The sequence below is a fragment of the Peromyscus maniculatus genome, chromosome 11, assembly GCF_049852395.1.
Source record: "Peromyscus maniculatus bairdii isolate BWxNUB_F1_BW_parent chromosome 11, HU_Pman_BW_mat_3.1, whole genome shotgun sequence".
NCBI lineage: Eukaryota > Metazoa > Chordata > Mammalia > Rodentia > Cricetidae > Peromyscus > Peromyscus maniculatus.
The window spans coordinates 67,903,117-67,923,849 of NC_134862.1; the positions used below are offsets into that span (position 1 = coordinate 67,903,117).

The window sequence follows — 20,733 nt, forward strand, 5'->3', positions numbered from 1 at the left end:
GTCTGGCATAGTGAACCCAACAAGGATACAGGATGTCTGCTTAACTTTAAATATCTAACACATAATAACTTTTTGTTTTAGTGTGCCCAAACACTATGTGAAAATATTGATGTTAAGTATTGGTTGCTGTTTATCTAAAACCTAAATTCAACTAGAGACTTCATTTTTCCCCCTGCAGCTGCATATTAGAAACATAGATGCCCTTGACCAGGCTTGTCTGTAGTGACTGTTTCACAATACATCAAAAGATTTCAGTGTTCTCTGCAAATATATGCATATTGTATTTGTTAGTAACTTAAAAATAAGAATTTATCAAATTGAAATTAAAGAATGTACTATAAGCAGAACAAAAAATAAAGAGAAAAAGAATAAGTAATCAGGAACACAAAACCAAAGTAAGAAAGATGAAAGAATTTTGTAGATATTTGTGTACCTAAAGAGAGAAAACTAAGAATAATTGACATCTTTTGACAAACTAATGTAGAGTACAAATTCTTATTATGGACTGGCACTTAATTCTTAAATGAATAAAAACTTGCCATTTAAGTGTTTACTAATAAAATATAGGGCCAAAGGGAGGAGAAAAAAACACCCTCTATTAATATCCCAGCTGGCACAATAAAAAGTTGTTATGTTCTGAAAAATCAATGGTGTAAACAAACACAATTATATAAAAAAAAATCTAAGGTTATAAAAACAAATCATAAAGGATTACAAAATCCTCAGAATCAAATGGTAACGAGAGGTCTATACATCAAGATTTATGAGACACAATTAAAGCAGTAATTATAAATAGAAAGAAAAGTTACCCACCACCAAAAATAAGTGAACCAAGTTAGGCATTGGGAGGCAAAAGAAAGAATGTCAGTGTAAAGGCAAAAAAAAAAAAAAAAAAAAAAAAAAAAAAAAAAAAAAAAACGTGATAGCAAGAAAGGAAGAAGCCATCGAAGTAGAGAAAAGAATCATGAAGAGAGAGTTGAAGGAGACCACGTACTGCTCCTGCAGACACCAGTAGGGTGGACAAATCTCACAGGTAAGGAAGGCAACATTCAAAAACATGTATCGCTAAGATATGATAAGTAGCTAGACATGGCGACGCAATAAAAGCACATTGTGAACAGAAATCAGCACTACATTTAAATATGTAGAATAAATCAGTAATTTCCCACAAACACCCAATAGTCTAAAGCTAGAAAAGAAATAGAGACATGGAACATATTTTTAAAACTCAAAAAAAAAAAAATTCAAATCACAGTTAAAAGTCTTCCCTTGCTGGGCGGTGGTGGTGCACGCCTTTAATCCCAGCACTCAGGAGGCAGAGCCAAGTGAATCTCTGTGAGTTCGAGGCCAGCCTGGTCTACAAAGTGAGATCCAGGAAAGGCGCAAAGCTACACAGAGAAACCCTGTCTCGAAAAACCAAAAAAAGTCTTCCCTCAAATAAGCCCTGAATTGAGGTTTTTGTTTTTGTTTTTAGGTGTGCTCTGTTGAATTTTGAGGGAAGAGATAATCCTAGTTTTACATTAGAGGTTTCCAAACATTAAAAAATGGGGAAAATCATATTACCACTTTCATGAGGAGTTAGAAAACTATATATCCAAATGGAAATATATAAATGAATTCCATATACAAATCTAAATACAAAAGTCAAAAGTAAAATCTGCCAATAAAATGCAATAGTACATTCAAAATGTCATGTAAAACCAATATCTAAGATCACTTCACTGACTCATACATTATCTAAGAGTTGGTATACAATTGGTATCATGTTATAAAACAAGACAAGAATGAATGCTTCAATGGATACTATTAGAGAAATTAATTGATTTGTCACATTTCTATAAAAGTAGTATGAATCATATACTATATGCAAAAAAAAAAAAACCAAGTATGCTAAAAGGCGAAAGTCTGAAAGTAAAATTTAAAACTCTAACATAAGAAAATGAAAAACCCATTTCTTAACTGGACTGTTGGGCATTTTGATGTCTTTCTTGAGTTCCTTATATATTCTGGATATCAGTCCTCTGTCAGATGGGTTGGTGAAGACCTTTTCCCATTCTGTAGGCTGTCGCTTTGCCTTGTTGACCATATCCTTTGCTCTACAAAAGTTTCTCAGTTTCAAGAGGTCCCATTGATTGATTGTTTCTCTCAGTGTCTGAGCTACTGGTGTTATATTTAGGAAGTGATCTTCTATGAGAGGTTATTTTATTGTATTCCATATGAAGTTGAGTATTATTCTTTCCATGTCTGTGAAGAATTGTGTTGGTATTTTGATGGGGATTGCATTGAATCTGTAGATTGCTTTTGGTAAAATTGCCATTTTACTATGTTAGTGCTGCCTATCCATGAGCATGGGAGATCTTTCCATTTTCTGACATCTTCTTCAATTTCTTTTTTCAGGGATTTAAAGTTCTTGTCATATAGGTCCTTCACTTGCTTGGTTAGTGTTACCCCAAGGTATTTTATATCATTTGTGGCTATTGTAAAGGGTGATGTATCTCTGATTTCTTTCTCAGCCTGTTTGTCAACGACTAGGCCCCAGGTGGAGCTCCAAAATGTTTATTAATCTCCATCATAAAGTCTTCTTTGACCTACAGATTAGATTTTGAGGGTTTTTTTTAAAATGATTTTGGTTTTTGTTTTGGTTTTGTTTATTGACATAGAATCTCTTTAACGTAAACTGACCTGACACCAAGTTGCCCAAACTGATCGGTAATTTATAGCAATCCTCCTGTGTCCGTCTCCTGATTGCTGGGATTATGGGTGTTAGACGACATGTCTGGCTGACTACAGATTATTTAGTAATATTATTTAATTGCAAAAACAACTGTAGATTTCAAAGGTAATTTGTTATTCCCTTTCAGCTTAGTATTATTGAGGTAAAAAAAATTCTCTGTATGATTTTAATCATAAATGTATTGAGATTTGTTTTATGGTGCTCTAGTTTGGTGAATACTATATACTATTTTCAGTTATTGAATGTAATGTTTCTACAAATATCAATTAGATTAAGGTTTTTAATAATCATTTTGAAATCTTATATGTTTTTCCTGATTTATTTTAATCTACTTATTGTATAAATTATTAAGGAAGTAGATGGATGAAAATTTCATCTGTAATTGTGAATTATAATTATGTAAGTTTCTCCATTAGGTCTGTCAAATTCTCAAATCATTCACTTAGAGGATAAAATTTTAAGTACTTAAATTTCTCACAAGGTTGCCAGTTGTTTTCATAAATTGACCATTTATTATTTTTCTGGTTACTGTATTTTGAAGTCTATTCTACCAGATATTATCACAGTACATAATTATTTTGTGCTCATAATTTCCATAGTATATAATTTTTCACCCTTTTATTTTCAATCTCCTTGTATTTACTTTTAATGTGTATGCTTTGTCAACAGTATATGGTCTAAAAATTATGATCTGTATTTTCATGGCTCTCTGAAATAATTTCTACTTAATAAAAAAAATGATTTAGCTGGATTTAAGCCCATCATCTTGGCTTTTGTTTTGGATAAATCTTGTGGTTCGTGGTTTCTCTTCCTCTGCCTTCTTGTTGGAGAATTTAGTAATTTTTATTCCATTTAGTCTTTTGACATTTTTACCTCCAGCTACTTGTATATATGAGTGCTTTTGCTATTGATCTACAGCTTATCATGTGCATCTCTAACTTGCTCCAGTCTTCATTCAAATAACCTCACTATCTCCAGGATAGTGTAAGGATCTTTAGTGGCATTTTCCATTCCCCATTGCTTTGTCTTTTGTGATAACACAGGAGGCTTCCTGTGAAGCTATCACTGATATTGTCCAGCTTCTCTTTTTACCCATTCATACTCCCTCCCCTGCTGTCCCACAGAAGCTGATTGCTAAGCCACTCTTTAATAAATATCCTGAATACTGAATTCCATCTTGGAGTTTGCTTTCTAGAGAAAGCATATGGATATGTACCACATCAAATAGCTATGGATTTTTTTTCCACCATTGGAAATCTCCTTTGCTGTGATTTTTCACTCAGACTACAGCCGGACAGTCTTTTCAGTCTTTGCAAGATGAAATGCTTGCCTCCATCTCCAGACTCTGCCACCTCTTCTTTGTCAGTACATCACAAGTCACAGTCCTCCTTGTCCACTTTTGTCCCGTGTCCTCAGTCTATCAAATGCTCCCACGTGGTAAGCTCTAACATCCCTTTATCACTTGTGCAATCACCAAACATTTTTGAACAGCACAAGGAGGCTTTGGTCTCAGTGTGTGACACAGGAGTACCCATTGCCTCTGCCCACAAGCTCTGTACAGTTCATAGGACAGACAAATAATTACGTAGAAATAGAACAGTGAAGTATGCAGACAGGATGGAAGACAGGTGCCCTGAGGAGGAAGTGTGATTGTGGTATCCAGGGCTTGGGAGCAGAATTCATGAAAGACTCAGATTTGTAACAAAAACAATCCTGGATTTAAATTTTCAGAGGGAATTATGTATTTATTGGGGAGACAAAGAGGAGGAAAATTATAACCCTTCTATCTGGAAATTATAGATATATGAAAATCCTGGCATGTTCCTACACTGAAAGCATTCTGTCAGAACTAAAAAGAGTAAAGCTGTGTGTGTGCATGTGTGTAGAGAGATATGGAAGGTGAGAAAAATAGGAAAATTCAGCTTTATCTCACAAACTAATGTTTATGATAATAATAAAAAAACTAAGCTAAATGTCCTGTGCTGAATCAGGACATTTCAAGTCTATGCTATATTTTATTGAATTCATAGCACATATTTTATGATACTCTGTTTCCACAATATCAGTGTAAACACTACCACTGCCATATATGTAACTTCAGGCTGAAAATGGTAATTTATTCATCTTCAAGTTCTCCCAAAATATAAATGCATTGCTCATATGGAGCAGTGTTTATTAAGTAGACTTAAAAGTGGATGCTGGGATAGGAGATATGGCTCAGTCATGAAAGCATTTGCTGTACAAGCATGAGGTCTTGAGTTCAGATCCCCAGGACCTATGTAAAAGTCTGGGTGTGGCAGTGCACATCTGTAAAGCACTGGGGAAGGAGAGACAGGAGAATCCCTGGAGGTCATTGGCCAGCAAGAAGCCTAGCAGAACTGGTGAGCTCAGGTTTAGTTAGTGACACTCTATAAAAAAATAATAATGTGAAGAGTGACTGAAGACACCAACATATGGTCTCCACATACATAAGCACATGTGCGCATATGTACTTACATATGTGAGCATACACATAAACATGTAGACACACACAATCATACACCATGCATTTTGTCATGATGTGTAAGACTTTTAACCTTGATTGTCAATTTGCTTGGGTTGAGAAACTTAGGTTAAAGCAGACCACTGCATACAGCTGTGAGGATCTTTCCACCAAGGACTGACTGGAGAAAATAGACTTGCCCTGAATTTGGATGCCATCAACCCAATTGCTGGGTCACTGAGGATATAAAAGACAGAACAGGAGGAAGCTGGTATCATAGACATTCTCCCTCTGCTTCCCATCTGTGTGTGAACTGTTCTACCACACCCTTCCTCGGCGCCAAGATGAACCAAAAGCTCTCAATCTAGAAACAAAATTAACCCTTCTTCCATTAAGCTGTTTACATCAGGCATTTTGTCACAGTAACAAAAGCCTAACTAACACAGTGCTGAAATAAGATAAACAATCATGGATATCTTTAGTAGTAACTTAGAAACATGGTGTAGAGCAGGGGTTAGCACATTACAGTCCATGGGCCAATCCTGACCCAATTCCTATTTCCATATGACTGTGATCTAAGACACATATTTTTTCAAATAGCTAAAAATAAAAATAAATATAGTATGAAAAGTATATAAAATTTGAAGTTCTGTTTTCGAAAATACAATTTATATACATTCATTTACATACTTTCTACCTTCATACTAATAGCCATGTTAGACAGTTATGATATGGGTTGTGTGGCCAATAAACCTAAAATATTTTATAACTGGTTCTTCATAGAAAATGTGTACGAAGAACCATAGCCTTTGGGATATGCTGGATTTGAATTTTAATCTTACTTATGCTTTTACTAGTTATATCATTGAAATATTTAACATCTCTGAATTTTAAAACAATCATTTTAAAGTGTGTAAAGTAAATACTATGTGGAACATAATACATTGCAACAAGTGTGTTTTTCCCTGTTCCCATGGCATTAGGGATACTCATTTGAAATCTAATCAATTAAATACATATTGCATGTTCTTAGGGACTCATGTTCAGTGTTTAGCACACACACAAAGAAAAGAAAGAAATTGTGGTTAACAGTCTTTAGGCTTGTGCACAAAGAATTTCCAGGCAGTGGTCCATAATTTACAACTGATGTGGGAGACCCTGGTATTTAAAATACTGTGAACATGTGCTGGTTTCTGTTAGGACTGCCAACCAGTCCAGCCTAAGTGAGATCATTTCAAACTGGAGACCGTTTAGAACCATAGAAACCAACAGGAATATATGATTTTGCACCTGGTGACTCGCGCCCTGGGAAACAAGCAAGCGGTTATTGAGTCTCTGCATCTCAAATGGTCTCATTTGTTTCCTACATTACTTATATTCAAAGTACTTTCTTGAGGAAACCATGCCTTTCTGGGACTCACCTGCTAATGTATGTAAGTTTACAAAAAACACTGAATGAATCCTCTCACCCAGATTCACTGATCCACAGTCTTTCAAAAACGTACAAGAAATGCAAGAAAACAAGGGAGGGCACCTTTCCTTCCGTCTCCACCTGTGGTTTTGATTCTTCCTACTGTTGCTCTGCTGTACATATTTCCAGTGCTCAGCTCTGGGTTTGGCATACTACAGGTGCTTCATAAATGCTGATAGAATGAGCAACAGAGTTGGGGGGAGCTCAAAAGAATATTGTCAAGACATGAGAATATGAGCTTCCTGATTACCATTTTATTCCTTAGTAGTGAGCACTTCAAAGCCTGGATGCTTCCTACATCTGTGAAACAGAGGAAAATCTCTTCTGTCACTCACGGAGATTTGTAAGGATACCAGTAAAAAGCTTAAGAATATGCATTTTGTGAACCATAGATGACTTTAAAATGTGCTTTTTGTTGTAAATAAAAGACTTATACTATATGCTCTGTAAGAAAATTCTTCTGTTCCTGTTCTACTGGTTGAAGATTAGAATAAAGAAGAGCAAGAGAATGTTACCTCAGTAAAATTGGCTAAAATGACAGAACTTTTATTTTGGCAAGTAGCATGTGAGTGAATAAAACATTTTAGAAATACATTTTCAAAACTAATGTTTTTCAGTACTGTTGTTTTTCACTCATGCAATAAATTTGTCTCTGATTCACTGCATACAAATCATATCTGTGTATCAAATCAAGATTAAATTATACTAAAATGAAGAGTAAAGGGTCAGAAATTCTGCTGTGCTTATAAAATACTTTGTTTAATATAGCTTATTTTCAAATATAATTTATTTGGTACCATATGGGTTTATGAAATCGAGTTTTATAGCACACTTTACACACTAATGTAACCTTTGATTAGATTTGCTCTAATATGAAGGCTCTTCTTTTAAATTTCTTGTTGAGCAGGATTAGTATATAAACCTAAACTACAAGAGGTGGTTAACTGATGGGTATTAAGAGAGTTTCAGTTTGAGATTTCTGCTTATGGATATAATTGAGTAGCTTACAGTCAAACAAGAAGTTTGCTCTAGCAGGAAGATTTTAAAAAATACAAATTAAGTAAGATAGAGAAGATGACGATAATGATTGATGATTGATAATTGATGATGGTGATTGATGATGTTTGAGAACAAGCAAATTTGTCAGGACTCAAGAGTTCAATATCACAAAAGGAAAGCAATCCCATTAAAAGGAACCGGACATTTTGCGTCTCCCAAATGTTTTTTACTATGCAAAGCAGTGCCGAGTAAGAGTGTAAGTGAAGCAAAGACTGACCAGAAACAGGCTCAACCCCTGAAGGGGTCCTTGGCAGGCACATACTGCTGAGGACATGGAATGGAAGCTGGAGGCTTTCAAGGTAGAGGGCCCGGTTCAAGCTTTGTATGGGGAATTTCTTAGAACAACGAAAAGAACTGAAAAAGTGGACTGGGGCTCACAGAAATAAGAACAGAGGCAATAGTCTTTAAAATTGCTTATTTAATTGAGGAAATGTTTCCCAAGTCTTTATACACATCCCAAAAGCTATCTTGAAATGAAGATAGTGTCAGCCAGTATCTCTACAAGATGTTCAGTGTCTGATGTTCTGTTAATGCTTCATTCATTATGATAGAAGAGAGAAGACAGTGAGTGAAAAGAGAAAAGATCGACAACATAAAACAGTTCGGGTCACTAAAAAACTGATGGGATCAAAAGTACATTAAAGTGATTCTGATAAGTGTGTTTTAAAATACACTGTAATCAGGAGAACTTCAAAGAAAATAGGAATATACAGGGATTAAATAAGTATTACTAGAGATAAAAAGACACACTTTTTAGTTAAGAAGATAATTTATAAGGAAGATGTAGGAATTTGAAGATACATCATGGCAATTCCCAACATGCATAGTTCACGTATCTATGAATCATGGCCATAAAATTAGTTTAACTAAAACTACTGACTCACCAATATGACTCAAATCAAGTTGATACAATATATTAGTAGCAACTGAGTAAACATTTCATTGCCAGTCTTGCTGCAACAACAAATCTCCACACAAGCAATGTGTTTGAATTCTGACCAGTAAACTAATCCCATCACTGCTAAAGTTATGTGGCTTTAATGTGGCTTAATAATGTGAATCTCTTAGTGACCAGAACTGTTTTATATTGATGATCTGTTCACTTTTCACTCACTGCCTGATTGAAGCTTTGATCTGAGTTACACAAACAACAGTACACATGCTGTGATTTCAACTTGTTCCCCAGTGATAAATACATGTGAAAATCTGACCAAATGGATAATCAAAAGAAGAAAGTTAACCAGATGAAAATGTATCGAAGAAAAATGATAATGCGGAGAGCAAAATCCGGTTAGTGGACAATGGTGTGGTGGAAGAAGTAACCAGCTCTAAGAATTGTGGTAATTCAAAAGTCCAGCCATACAGGTAGAGGACCTCAGTGAAGGGGAAATTGTCACCGGAAGTAGGGAATGTAGTTTTGACAAAAAGAACAAGACTTCCTAGAAGAATCAATATAAAGGAAAAAGTTCATGCTAAAGGAACTCTCGGGGGTGTTTAATGTACACCAAAAGAGTGAAGAAGAGTTGTCAGAAGGTGGTCTGTGATTATCAATATAAGCAAGGCATAAAAAATTCACTAAGTCATAAAAAATGCTAGTTCTGTCATATAAGTCACATAAGAAAAAGGCAAGCAAAGGTAAAATTGCCTTGGTATCTTTGGGACTTTTGCAAAAAATGCAACACGTTGATCCTCTATATTGCCAATGTTTTAAGTAATAGTGAACTAAAGAGTAAAAAGGAAGCTCTGTTATTTTTACTTTCCCACATATGCATAATTAAACTGTAAGAGCATTTGAAGTGACAAGAAATGTCTTAGGGGTCATGAAACAATTATAATCTCCTTATTGATTATTGCTTACTTTGTATAGTCATTCTGTGATCTCACAATACCATATGAAGTGAGGACTGCCTCGGTTGGGGGGGTATGGTGATATTTTATTTGTACTGAAATGTGATTTTAATTTTATGTTAATAAATAAAGTTGCCCTGGGGTCAGAGCTATTAGAGCCATAGCAAGAGCATGGTGGTTAGAAGAGCTAGGTAGGTTTCTGTGTGTTCAGGGATACAGCCAGTATTGGAGACATATGCCTTTAAGACCTGGAGGGCGGTACTTACAGGCAGTGAGTGACAAGGCAGTCATGTGGTTGGGTTTACAACCAATGAGAAGGCAGAACAGAAAGACTATTTAAAGACAGACAAACAGGAGGAAGCTCTCTCTCGGGGAAGCTAGGAGCACTGCAGGAGGTAAGATTTTATCTCTGAGCTCTGACCTCTCGGCTTTCTCTTTTACATTGGCTCTGTGTTTCTTATTTTAATAAGACGATTGGTTACATCTACAGGGGGGTGCAAAAGTCAATTATCAAAACATTTTAAGTTATCAGAAAAAGAAACACATGTTAAAAACATAATTGTAGTTCAGTGGTTGAACACTTGTCTAGAATTTTCACAGCTCTGAAAATAAACAATAAAAAATGAAAAAAACAATCAAGAATGAAAGTGTACCTTTCTTTGTTTTATGGAACGATAAATAAAAAGTTAGGAAAATGATAAACCCCAATAAGACTGAACAAACTTAACAGCTGATTATAAAATTCATATAAAATTTAAAGGATAATAATCAAGATAGCTAATATATTCTGAAAGAAAATGGAGAATGTTTAAGACTTCCACAATGGGATTTTAAGGTTGATTAAAATACTTAGTTCAGAAAAGTGTACTAATATTCCAAAAATATGTGATCTAGTAGACCAAAATGCAGAATTAATAAATAAAATACAGATTTAATACACAAGTCAGCATACACATACTGCTGCTGGTTTCTGACAAAGGTACCTGGCAGCAGAGTGGGTCCAAGTTTGATTAGATTGGTTCTAGATCTACTGAACATCCACAGGGCAGAGATTGTGAGTGTCTACCTCACATAATGCATGTGAAACCTTGGTATCCCTTACCAGCACTGCCTAAGCTGGATGTGGTGGTGCAGACCGATCATCCCAGCACTCAGGAGGTGAAGTAGGAGAATCAGGAGCTCAAGGTCATCCTCGGTGGCACAGAGTTTGAGGACAGCCTGGGCAGGGTGGAACCCTATCTCAAGTAGCAAAAACAGTCAAAAATTGTGCAAAAGAAATCTGTGTCAACAGAAGTAAAACTACTAGATATGTTTGTGGTGAAACAGACAAGAGGTGTAAGAGAACTTTGTGACAGTTATTCAATGACCTATTCCTTGATTTCTGTGGCATTAGGGTATGTGAGCTACCCATTTCTAATTTTGCATGTTTTGGTGCATGTTAATTTTCTAGAGTGGTTATGCATATGGAAATCCAAACTTCAAAGAAAGATGAAAATAAACTTAAGCTATACATACTTTGAGATAACAGAAGGAATAATTTTAATAAATCAGTAAAATGTCCAATTTTACCCATACACATGTACATATGTGCATCCCTATTTTCAGGCTTTACAAATAGACATTTGGTTCACTTACTTCGAGCCAAATCTCATTGTCCTTCTGCAGGTTATCTTCAGACTGCTCACTGCCTTCATCCTGGGCTCTCTTCAAACTGAAGGCACAGGGAAACCATCCAAGAGAGAGAGGACTCGGGGATGAATCTGGATGATGTGAAGTACAAATCTGAAAAGCAATTTCAATCCTAAAGTAAGTGTGGAGTGCAGGAGGTAAATAAAGTCAGGAGCTCTCTAGCGCCAAGCCTACTTTTCTCTCTTATCCCTAATGATCACACTGTTAGATGCAGAATGCAGAACTTAGAAAGAAAAAAAAAACAATTCATGTAACCCTCAAGATGTATCTTCCTAGGGTAGAAAACACACAGGACAACTTTCTCTCCACTGTCAGCATGGGGTCTTGCCATTCATTCTGGCACACTTCAGATGACTGATCTAAGGATTCACTTTGCAAGTCTTTCCAGGGTGCTGGTTAGATTTTATCAATCAGCATCAACTGGCCCAAGAGGGAGGCTACTGAATCAGGCAGGCAGGGAGTGCTTGGCTGGGTAGAAATTCCAAGAAGCAGAACTTCAGGAACTGTCTCCTACTTCACTTAGAGAAGACATTCAGGCTAGACTAAAAGCCACTTCAGAGAGCTGTCATGAACTCAGAATTGCCAACTTTCCTGGCTTTTTGCCACTGGGCACCAGAACTTGAAAGAGAAGGATGCCAAGACTTGGCAAAGAGAGTGTGGCAGAAGAGGCTAGTTGCCTCATTGTATCTTCTTGCCCATCACCTTTTCATTAACGAACATCAACTTTGTTCCAAGTTATCCAGTTATGTAAATGTTCATTTCCTCAATGTTCCCCACAAATAGGGATGATTAAATAGACCATGAGATATGGGTGATAATCTACAGTGTAGAGCTTCCAGAAATTTTGCCATTTTACCAATAAGCATGAGCAAACACTCAGCTGGCATGCACAAACTTCCCTTTGACCTGCTTTCTTCTTCCTCTCTTAACAGCTAATAGCAAGGTTCTAGGAGTATTTACTGACTGTGAAGACCCTGAGTTCAATCAATCCCCAGTAAAACACACACACACACACACACACACACACACACACACACACACACACACACACACTTCATGCTTACAGGATCAACAGCCATGTTAGTAGCAACAAAAAGAAAACTACAAACTAAGAATGGAAGTGCTGGAATCCAGACACCTGCGTCCTTGATGAGACACCTGAGACAGGAACCTTGAGTAGCTTCCTCTATCCACTCAGAAATGCCTTCTCAAAGTGGGAGTTTAAAATACAGTATTTCCTCCTGGCCTGCAATACCCAGAGGGCTAGCTTTTGCTTCTGTAGACATTTTGCCCATTGTTACAATGGATGGAAGGGTCTATTTGGCAATGAAAGCATCTGGAATGGCACCCAAAGAGCCAACTGCCCTTTATCTTGTCTTTAATATTCAACCTCAATTCAACAGTGTCATTAATATAGCCTCTTAAAGTCTTCCCAAGATCTCCTGCTATGTAGGCAGATAGTCAGGGGAAAGGATTCACTTGATTTAATAACTAACTCTAGCATTTCCTCAATACTAATTTAAATCAAATCATATTTTTACACACACACACACACACACACACACACACACACACATCAATTAACTCTACACTGGCCTGTTAGATACAAAAGATAGTAGCAAATAAAAGCCCAAAGTGGGTAAGTGACTTGTCCATTGTAATGTAATTACAGTAATACTAACGGATCTATCTGTCCAATTCCAATTCAGACTTTCTGTTTTCTTTTTTTTTTTTTTTCTTCTGGAGCTGAGGACCGAACCCAGGGCCTTGCACTTGCTAGGCAAGTGCTCTACCACTGAGCTAAATCCCCAACCCCAACTTTCTGTTTTCTTATTGCTGCCTTTTATCCTTTTACACTAAATCCTCCAACACATAGATCCTAAATGTAGTTTATAACAGCTATGTTAAACTTTGAGGTGCTTGAATATGCCTTGAGTTACTGGATAAAAGTTGTTGAAGCCAAGTAGTGTTCATGTGAATTACAGGATATTATGATTAATCTCGAAGCTTTTCAGCTAATGTTATCTTGATCTAATCTCAGTGAGGGCAAAATTGGATGCTAACATCTTTAATAAAGTTCAAGCCCCCTAAGCATCTATGGCCAGCCATGACTCCAATCATCTGACATAACTTACCATTGAATGAGGTTCTCCTGTTACCAGGGAAACAGGACACTTCTTCTTGTCTTCATGGTAGGAATAAGCTTGAGTAGCCCACTGGTCCAAGTGTCCTTCAGGAGTATGGAGGCCACAGTCTATGATGCTGGTTTCCTTCTCAAAAGGTTCACAAATCCCATCTCCCTCATACCTGTAGCAAAGGCTTGGCTCCCCTGCCAAGAAACATGTATAATATTTAAGGGATTTTTTTTATGTATCTTATGTTCCAAGCAATTCTTCTCCAGCCTACTGAAGATAATCTTGTGATGACCAGGGAGCACAGTACCCACCAAAAACGCTAACCATCACACCCGTGGAGAAGAGTGATCACTCTTTATGAGGGAAGAAGCAAAATCTAATAAAGTTATAGGAAAGATTGGGCTTAGGAGAGAAGGATAAAGAGGGAAATGCACTATAAACCGGTGGTAGGAAGAAAGTTGATTCTATCTTGTTGGTATGTTTTTTTCTAATGAGACAGAGTCCTAGGTAGCCCAGGCTGGCACTGAACTCCTGATTCTCTTGCCACTTGAGTATTAGAATTACAGGCACATGCTACCATGCCCAGCCAAGATATTTTAGGTAAATCTGAATGAGACATGGAGTACATTAGAAATACAAAGGACATAGAAAAAAGCAGAAATCAAATTTAAATAAATAGTATAATATAGATGTATTTGAATCTCCTTCATAGTTTTTTTTAAATGTTCAATTATTTAAGGGGATTCTTCACCAAAGTATAATTTTTTTACAATTATTCTTGCCACTGAGATGTTTTTCTCTGAGCACATAACTACTCAAACTATGAGAAAATGTCTTGCAAAGACTCCAGGTCTTACAGACATTGGTTCTCTCAGCTTAGGACAACCATGAGGTTTTTAGTTTTCTTGTTATTATTATTGTTTGTTTTATACATGAGAAATACAAGTCTAAATAAGTTTGTGTGGCTTGAAAAGTGACCCTCACAATCTCTGGGGCTTTGTTTGAATGAGACCTACACAATATAGGCCCATTCTTCCCTCAGCCTCGTACCCTGTACCACCTCATCCTGAAGCAGAGCAGACAAGCAAGATAGGAATATTTGGGGGAAACTGTTGATGGTGGACGATGAATTTAAATGTACGGGGGAAGTTCCATGCCTCCACACAGGGCAGTTCCTACTAGATGGACAGTACTGCTCCTTTGTAAACTGGCTTCCTTCAGTGTGGGAAGCTGACATATACTTATAAAACCATCTATAAAGTTCTATCAAAATGTAGGACAATTAATGTCAATAGCACAACCCAATTTCCCATCTCTACTTAAAGTAGCAGGACACTGAAATAGAACAAAACAAATCCACACTATGCAGCACTGACTCAGTAAACCCATTGCTAAGATTTATCATTGTTATAGCCTGCTTTTTCATCTTCACAGAAATTCCACAGAGATATTCTGGTAGTTTGTCAGATGCTCACTGACATACAGTTATTATGTTCCTTAATAATTGCCTCATATGTAAGACCCTTCTGTGGTAAAATCTACTTCTGCATGCCAGTGTAAACCACCCTCTACAGGACATGGTTCTAAGCCCATTTAAGCCTTTCATCTATACTCTATCATCTGTACTCACCCTCTCTTCCAGCACATGTACACTGGAACCAAGAGTCCCAGAAGAGCAAGCTCTGTCTCTGTCTTTGTTATTATTTATGACAATTATATACATAGATAATATATTTTCTATCTATAATTCAGGGGCTGCTCCTTCTTATTTCTTGTTTTTTTTCTTTTAACCACAAAATAAAAAACATTATGTCCTTTGCAATTCCATAAGAAAATAGTAGACCACTTTAAAATCACATTTCCAATGGTTCTTTCCAGTCAATTTTTTTGAAAAGCAATGGAGTAAAATCATACGCTTAGCATATGATAAATGTATTCATCAAAAAAGATGGCTAATAGTGGAATATACCACATCAATTTAACCCAGTCAATAACTTAAACATAAGCTTAAATATAGCACTTAAGTATAGTTAAAGTAATTGAGATATAGTCTTACTGGAGTTAAAGGTTGAGAAAATAGGAGTCAAAGGATCAAATGTGATAGAAACAAATGAGTGCTGTTCTTGAGTTAAATGAGACTTGAGCTGCATTGGAGATGGCACAGTGTCCAGAGAATGTGTGTTTATTTTCAGTATGTGACCACTATGTGGCTACCAAGAAGAAATGATACAAACAGAGGTGACATTAACAAATACTTGTGCACAAAAGAGGGGGGTGATTGGTTCAGTGCACTCCACACAGCCAGACCACATCTGGGCTATTGGATTCCTTTCTGGGCATTGACCAGACAAAGCGTGCCAGGTTGGGATAAATAGGAAAGGTCTGGAAACCTAATCACATGAGGGGATGTTTGGATTGGAAAGGAGAATCGTGAAGAGGCATTTCAAATATCTGAATGGTAGTCAAATAAAACAGGAAAAAAATGTATCCTCTGGAGCTTCAGAGTAAGAAAACTCACTTGATTGAATATAAGGGAAGTTAAGTTTCAGGGCAGGCTTGGCAGCAGACTTGTATGCCTCTAGATGAGGTGGTAAGATGGTCTGAGACTCAGTCTACAAACTGAAAACTAGGAGGGAGAAAATTTTAAACAATAAGACCATTGTTAAATAGAATTGTCTGTTTTGAGTGCATTTTTCATTGCCAGAATTATGTAAGCAAAAGCTGCATGCCTGTATGTCAGGATTTTGTAGAAGTGACTTCTCTGAAAGCAAAGCTGGACTCTAGTCCACTCCTAGTCTGTACTCCTAGAAGGGAAAGGTACCCCACAAGCACTAAATACAAAATATTATACTACCTAATAATACATGGTACACCATGGACTGTTGTTTGGATGGGTGGGTAGCTAAACAGACAGGTAGGTGATACTAAATTTCTCTGGCTCAGCTTTGGTTCTGGAAAGCAGAAGCATCTGTATGTGTTGTATCATATTGAGTCCATAATAAGTTTTATACATTGTAATATTCTACATTGTCTTAAGAGGCAAGGACATGCACTGATACTTAAAACGACCTTGATGTGGGGTTCTACTCTAGACAATCATCACAATGTATGGGAAGGGAAGTAGTTTGCCTCTGAGGAACCTGTTCCCAATACGTTCATCATAACTAGGGGGAACGTTGTGTGCTACCTCTCAATGCTAAGGGTTTAGATACAATGTCATCTAGTTATAACTGATCACCACTCATTCCCCAGGACAGAAAACACCAGGACCCTCTGCTGGCCTCTATGATCTCATTTATTAAACATAGACATCAAGAGATAGCTTGCTTCTCCTCTGGCTTAGAACACTCCCTGACCTTAATTTTTATGTAGAATCTACATTATTGTTTTGCTTATCTGGCATTTTGGCATATGTGTGAGGACTCAAGAGAATGTCCTGGTACCATCAAGGTGGGGACCAGTACAATCTGTGTAGCATGAAATTCTAGATCTGCACTCCTTTGGTTTAATTTCTAACTAGCACTTTCAGGTAAATAAGCAAAAAGAAATCTTTTAAGCCTTTTGTGCCTCCATTTAGTTTCTTAAAGGTTTAAGTGAAAATTTAATTACTATATATGTAGTATTTGGTGTTACTGCTTTAATTATCAATAAGCTGCAGGACACTAAGAATTCACAAAACAATACAGTTATATCTCTAAAAGTAAAACATAATCCTCCTGGACTCACCCACGCAATTGAAGCCTTCTTCTAATTTACATGCTCTTGAGCACCCATCTCCACTCAACAGGTCACCATCATCGCACATTTCTCCCATATTCCTAGAAATACACAGTTAGACACCCATAAAATGACCTTTCTCATTCAGCTACCATTACTTCATTTAAATTCCTCCTTATGCTTTAAAAATTAAAGGCTGAACAATAACAATAATTTACAGGAAATATTCAAAAATAAATATTTAAAGTAGATGTGAGTTTAGCAAAATGGTAGATTAGCATGGTCAGTAGGTTGTAGGAATTCCTAGAAACCAAGTGTATTATGGCACAGAAAAATCTGAGAGAGCCTTGTGGGAGGCTCAGAAGTGTGCCTGGCAAGATCTTCTCCGGCCCTGTGATAAATGAGGTCTTAGAAGTAGCTGATTTGTAGCTTTCAATTTTGCTTAATTTATTTATTAGCTATAGTAATTTACAAAAACAGTAGCATTATAATATGCTAATAACTAATTACAGAAAATAGAAATCAAGAAAGTGACCCCATTTACAATGCAAATTATAAAACATGAATGAAAGAAATTGACTAGGACAACACACATACAAACATACACACACAAACATTCACATACACACACATACAAAGGGTTAATATGTAATCTTGAAAGCCCATTCCTGGGTATATCTAAAAGAAATGGAATTAGTATGTCAAAGAGATATATGTACTACCATGTTAATTGCAGCATTATTCAAAATAACTAAGAGATGAAACCACCTGTCAATCAGCTGATGGATGGAGAAAAATAATGTGACACATATCCTGTAGAATACTATCCGGCCTCAAAGGAAACTAGAATTCTGTCTTTTGGGACAGCATAGGTGGGGCTGGAAATCATTATGTTGAGTAAAAATTAAGTAGGCACATAAAGGAAGTATCTTGCGATCTTGCTCATATTGGGGATGCATGAAGTTGATCTCATACACCTTGAAAATGGAATGTGGTTAACAGAGATTGAGGAGGGCAGAAGTAAGGGAGTGATGAGGAAAGGTTCATTGATATGTTCTGAGTTACAATTACACAGGAGCAGGTCCTGGTGTGCTTTTGCTCAATGGACTGACTAAAACAAATACATGTAGTGTATTCATGAAGCTGGAAAAGAGAATTTGAAATATTTTTACTGGAAGAAAGTGATATATGAAGAGATGGATATGTTTAACCTGTTTAAATATTATATCAAACACATAACATGGTATTGTGTGCATTTTTAATGTTTTTACTTAAAAGCATTTAATAAATTTAATTAAAAACCTTTGACAATTTTAAACAGTAGTTGATTTTCCTTAAGACAGAGGCACACAATACTCTGGAAACACATAGAATATTCCAAGTCAGCCTTGGATACAAAGAGAGATCCTCTCTCACAAACAAAGCAATCAAAACAGGAATAGTTAATTGGTGAGAAGGACTGCCCATCTGTGTCATTTTGTTTTCTATTCATTTTATCTGATTTTTTTTATCATTTTACATTTAATCATTTTCCTTTATGCAGGTGAAATTATAAAAGTCAGATTTTGCAGAGTTGAATCTCCTGTTCATATATAATATGGAGATTCAAGAAGTGCCCTTGAGGGCTGGAGAGATGGCTCAGCAGTTAAGAGCACTGGCTGTTCTTCCAAAGGTCCTGAGTTCAATTCCCTGCAACCACATGGTGGCTCACAACCATCTATAATGAGATCTGGTTCTCTCTTCTGGCATGCAGGCATACACACAGGCAGAACATTATATACACAATAATAAATAAATCTTTTAAAAAAAAAAAAAAGTGCCCTTGAATCAATGGCACAGTCAGGATTCAAGTCACTGTCCTTACTTCCTACTACCACCTAGTGGCAGATACCATATATTACAGGGAAAAAAGAAAATGTAATCTTTGAACCTTAGTTGATGACTAAATGTAGGTCAAGGTAGGTAAGTTAGTCTACAGTGAGATTTCTTTCATAAAGCATGTTATGAGAACAAAATAGAAAAAACTTACATCAAAACTTCTGTGGAAAAAGTAAGATTTGGCTATTATAAAATGGCTTTGGCTTACAGTTTTTCCTCCTTTACTTTTCAATATGTCCAATAGCTCCATATATAGCTCATATATAGAAATTTGGAATTCTAAAATGTTGTCAGACCAAGATTATCACAAATAGCTCCAACCATTATTTAAAGGTCACTATGGGGATGGATTAAAGATTAATTAAAATGAGAATGTTTATAAATAAATTAAAACTATGGTACAGACACAAAAGCACAGTAATCATATTTTAAGTTATAAGATGGAACTGAAGACAGGAATGAAAATATAGGAAAAGTATAGTTGAAGAAATTATGAGGGAATGGTAATGTAGATGAGTAATGGAACACTATTCCAGTTTATGGAAAGCCTGGTTTTAATCCCCAGAATTGGAAAAAAAAAAAAAGTTAAAAAAAACTTCACATTCTTTCTCTCCCCAAACTAGCTCATACATACATCTATGTCACAGATTTTTGAATGATATTTTTAAGACTTACTTATTTCTAACTTATATGTATGTTTTTGTCAGGTTGTATATATGTGCACCTTATACCCATAGAGGCCTGAAGAGAGTGTCAGATCCCCTGGAACTGAAGTTATGGACAGATGTGAGCCCACTTACAGGTTCTTGGACTTGAACTCAGGTCGTCTGAAAGAGTATCTAGCACTCTTAACTACTGAGCCATCTCTCTAGCCCCTTCACATTCTTTTCATACTAAGGCAATATGGTTCATCCAAGACTGCCCCAGGCACTAATCTACTGTGTGATATTCAGGAAATATTTCCAAGGCTCATTCCTAGTGTACTCATGTATGGAGAAAGGACTGGTCTACATGAGCAGTTCTCAACCTGTGGGCCACAACCTCTTTGGGGGGGCTAACGATCTTTTCACATGGGGTCACCTAAGACCATTGGAAAACACAGATATTGACATTATTTTTTACTACAGTAGCAAAATTACCATTATGAAGTAGCAACAAAAACAACTTTATGATTGGGAGTCACCACAACATGAGGAATGATATTAAATGGTTGCAACATCAGGAAAGTTGAGAACCACTGGTCTACACCAACGTTTCCCTGTCTGAGTTCTAGGTCATAACCTTGGAAAGAGGCAACTTTACAATTTTATTTTGAAGACAATTTAAACAATTAGCATAAGCATAATGCATATCATTTTGTGCAGTGCTGCCCAGTAGAAACCTAAGAAATGAGAGTCATACATACAATTTTGAAATTTTCTAATAGTCACTTAAAAAGTAAAAATATGAGTTTGAGGCCAGCCTGGGCTACCAAGTGAATTCCAGGAAAAGGCACAAAGCTACACAGAGAAACCCTGTCTTGAAAAATCAAAAAAAAGTAAAAATAATAAAGTTAGTTATAATAACTGTATTTCATCAAACTGTGGGTACTTAAGACATTACCATTTGAATTTTTAAACAATGTAAAATGATTAATAAAACTTGTAACATTCCTTTTGTATCCCAAACACTTGAAGTCTACTGCATTTAAAATTCATTTTCACTTACATCTCACTTCAAA

General features: G+C 36.3%; 1 protein-coding gene across 2 annotated transcripts in view; it reads right to left on the bottom strand.

The window, feature by feature from the left end:
• Pappa2 (pappalysin 2) overlaps positions 1-20,733 on the bottom strand; it is a 255,185-nt gene that overhangs the window by 115,838 nt on the left and 118,614 nt on the right. For both annotated transcript variants that reach the window (XM_076547785.1, XM_042258387.2), the window contains exons 10-12: positions 17,145-17,236; positions 13,419-13,612; positions 11,230-11,376 (exon numbers count right to left, since the gene is read on the bottom strand). In XM_076547785.1, the coding sequence (XP_076403900.1) occupies positions 11,230-11,376; positions 13,419-13,612; positions 17,145-17,236 (433 nt within the window). The remainder of the gene's footprint in view (positions 1-11,229; positions 11,377-13,418; positions 13,613-17,144; positions 17,237-20,733) is intronic.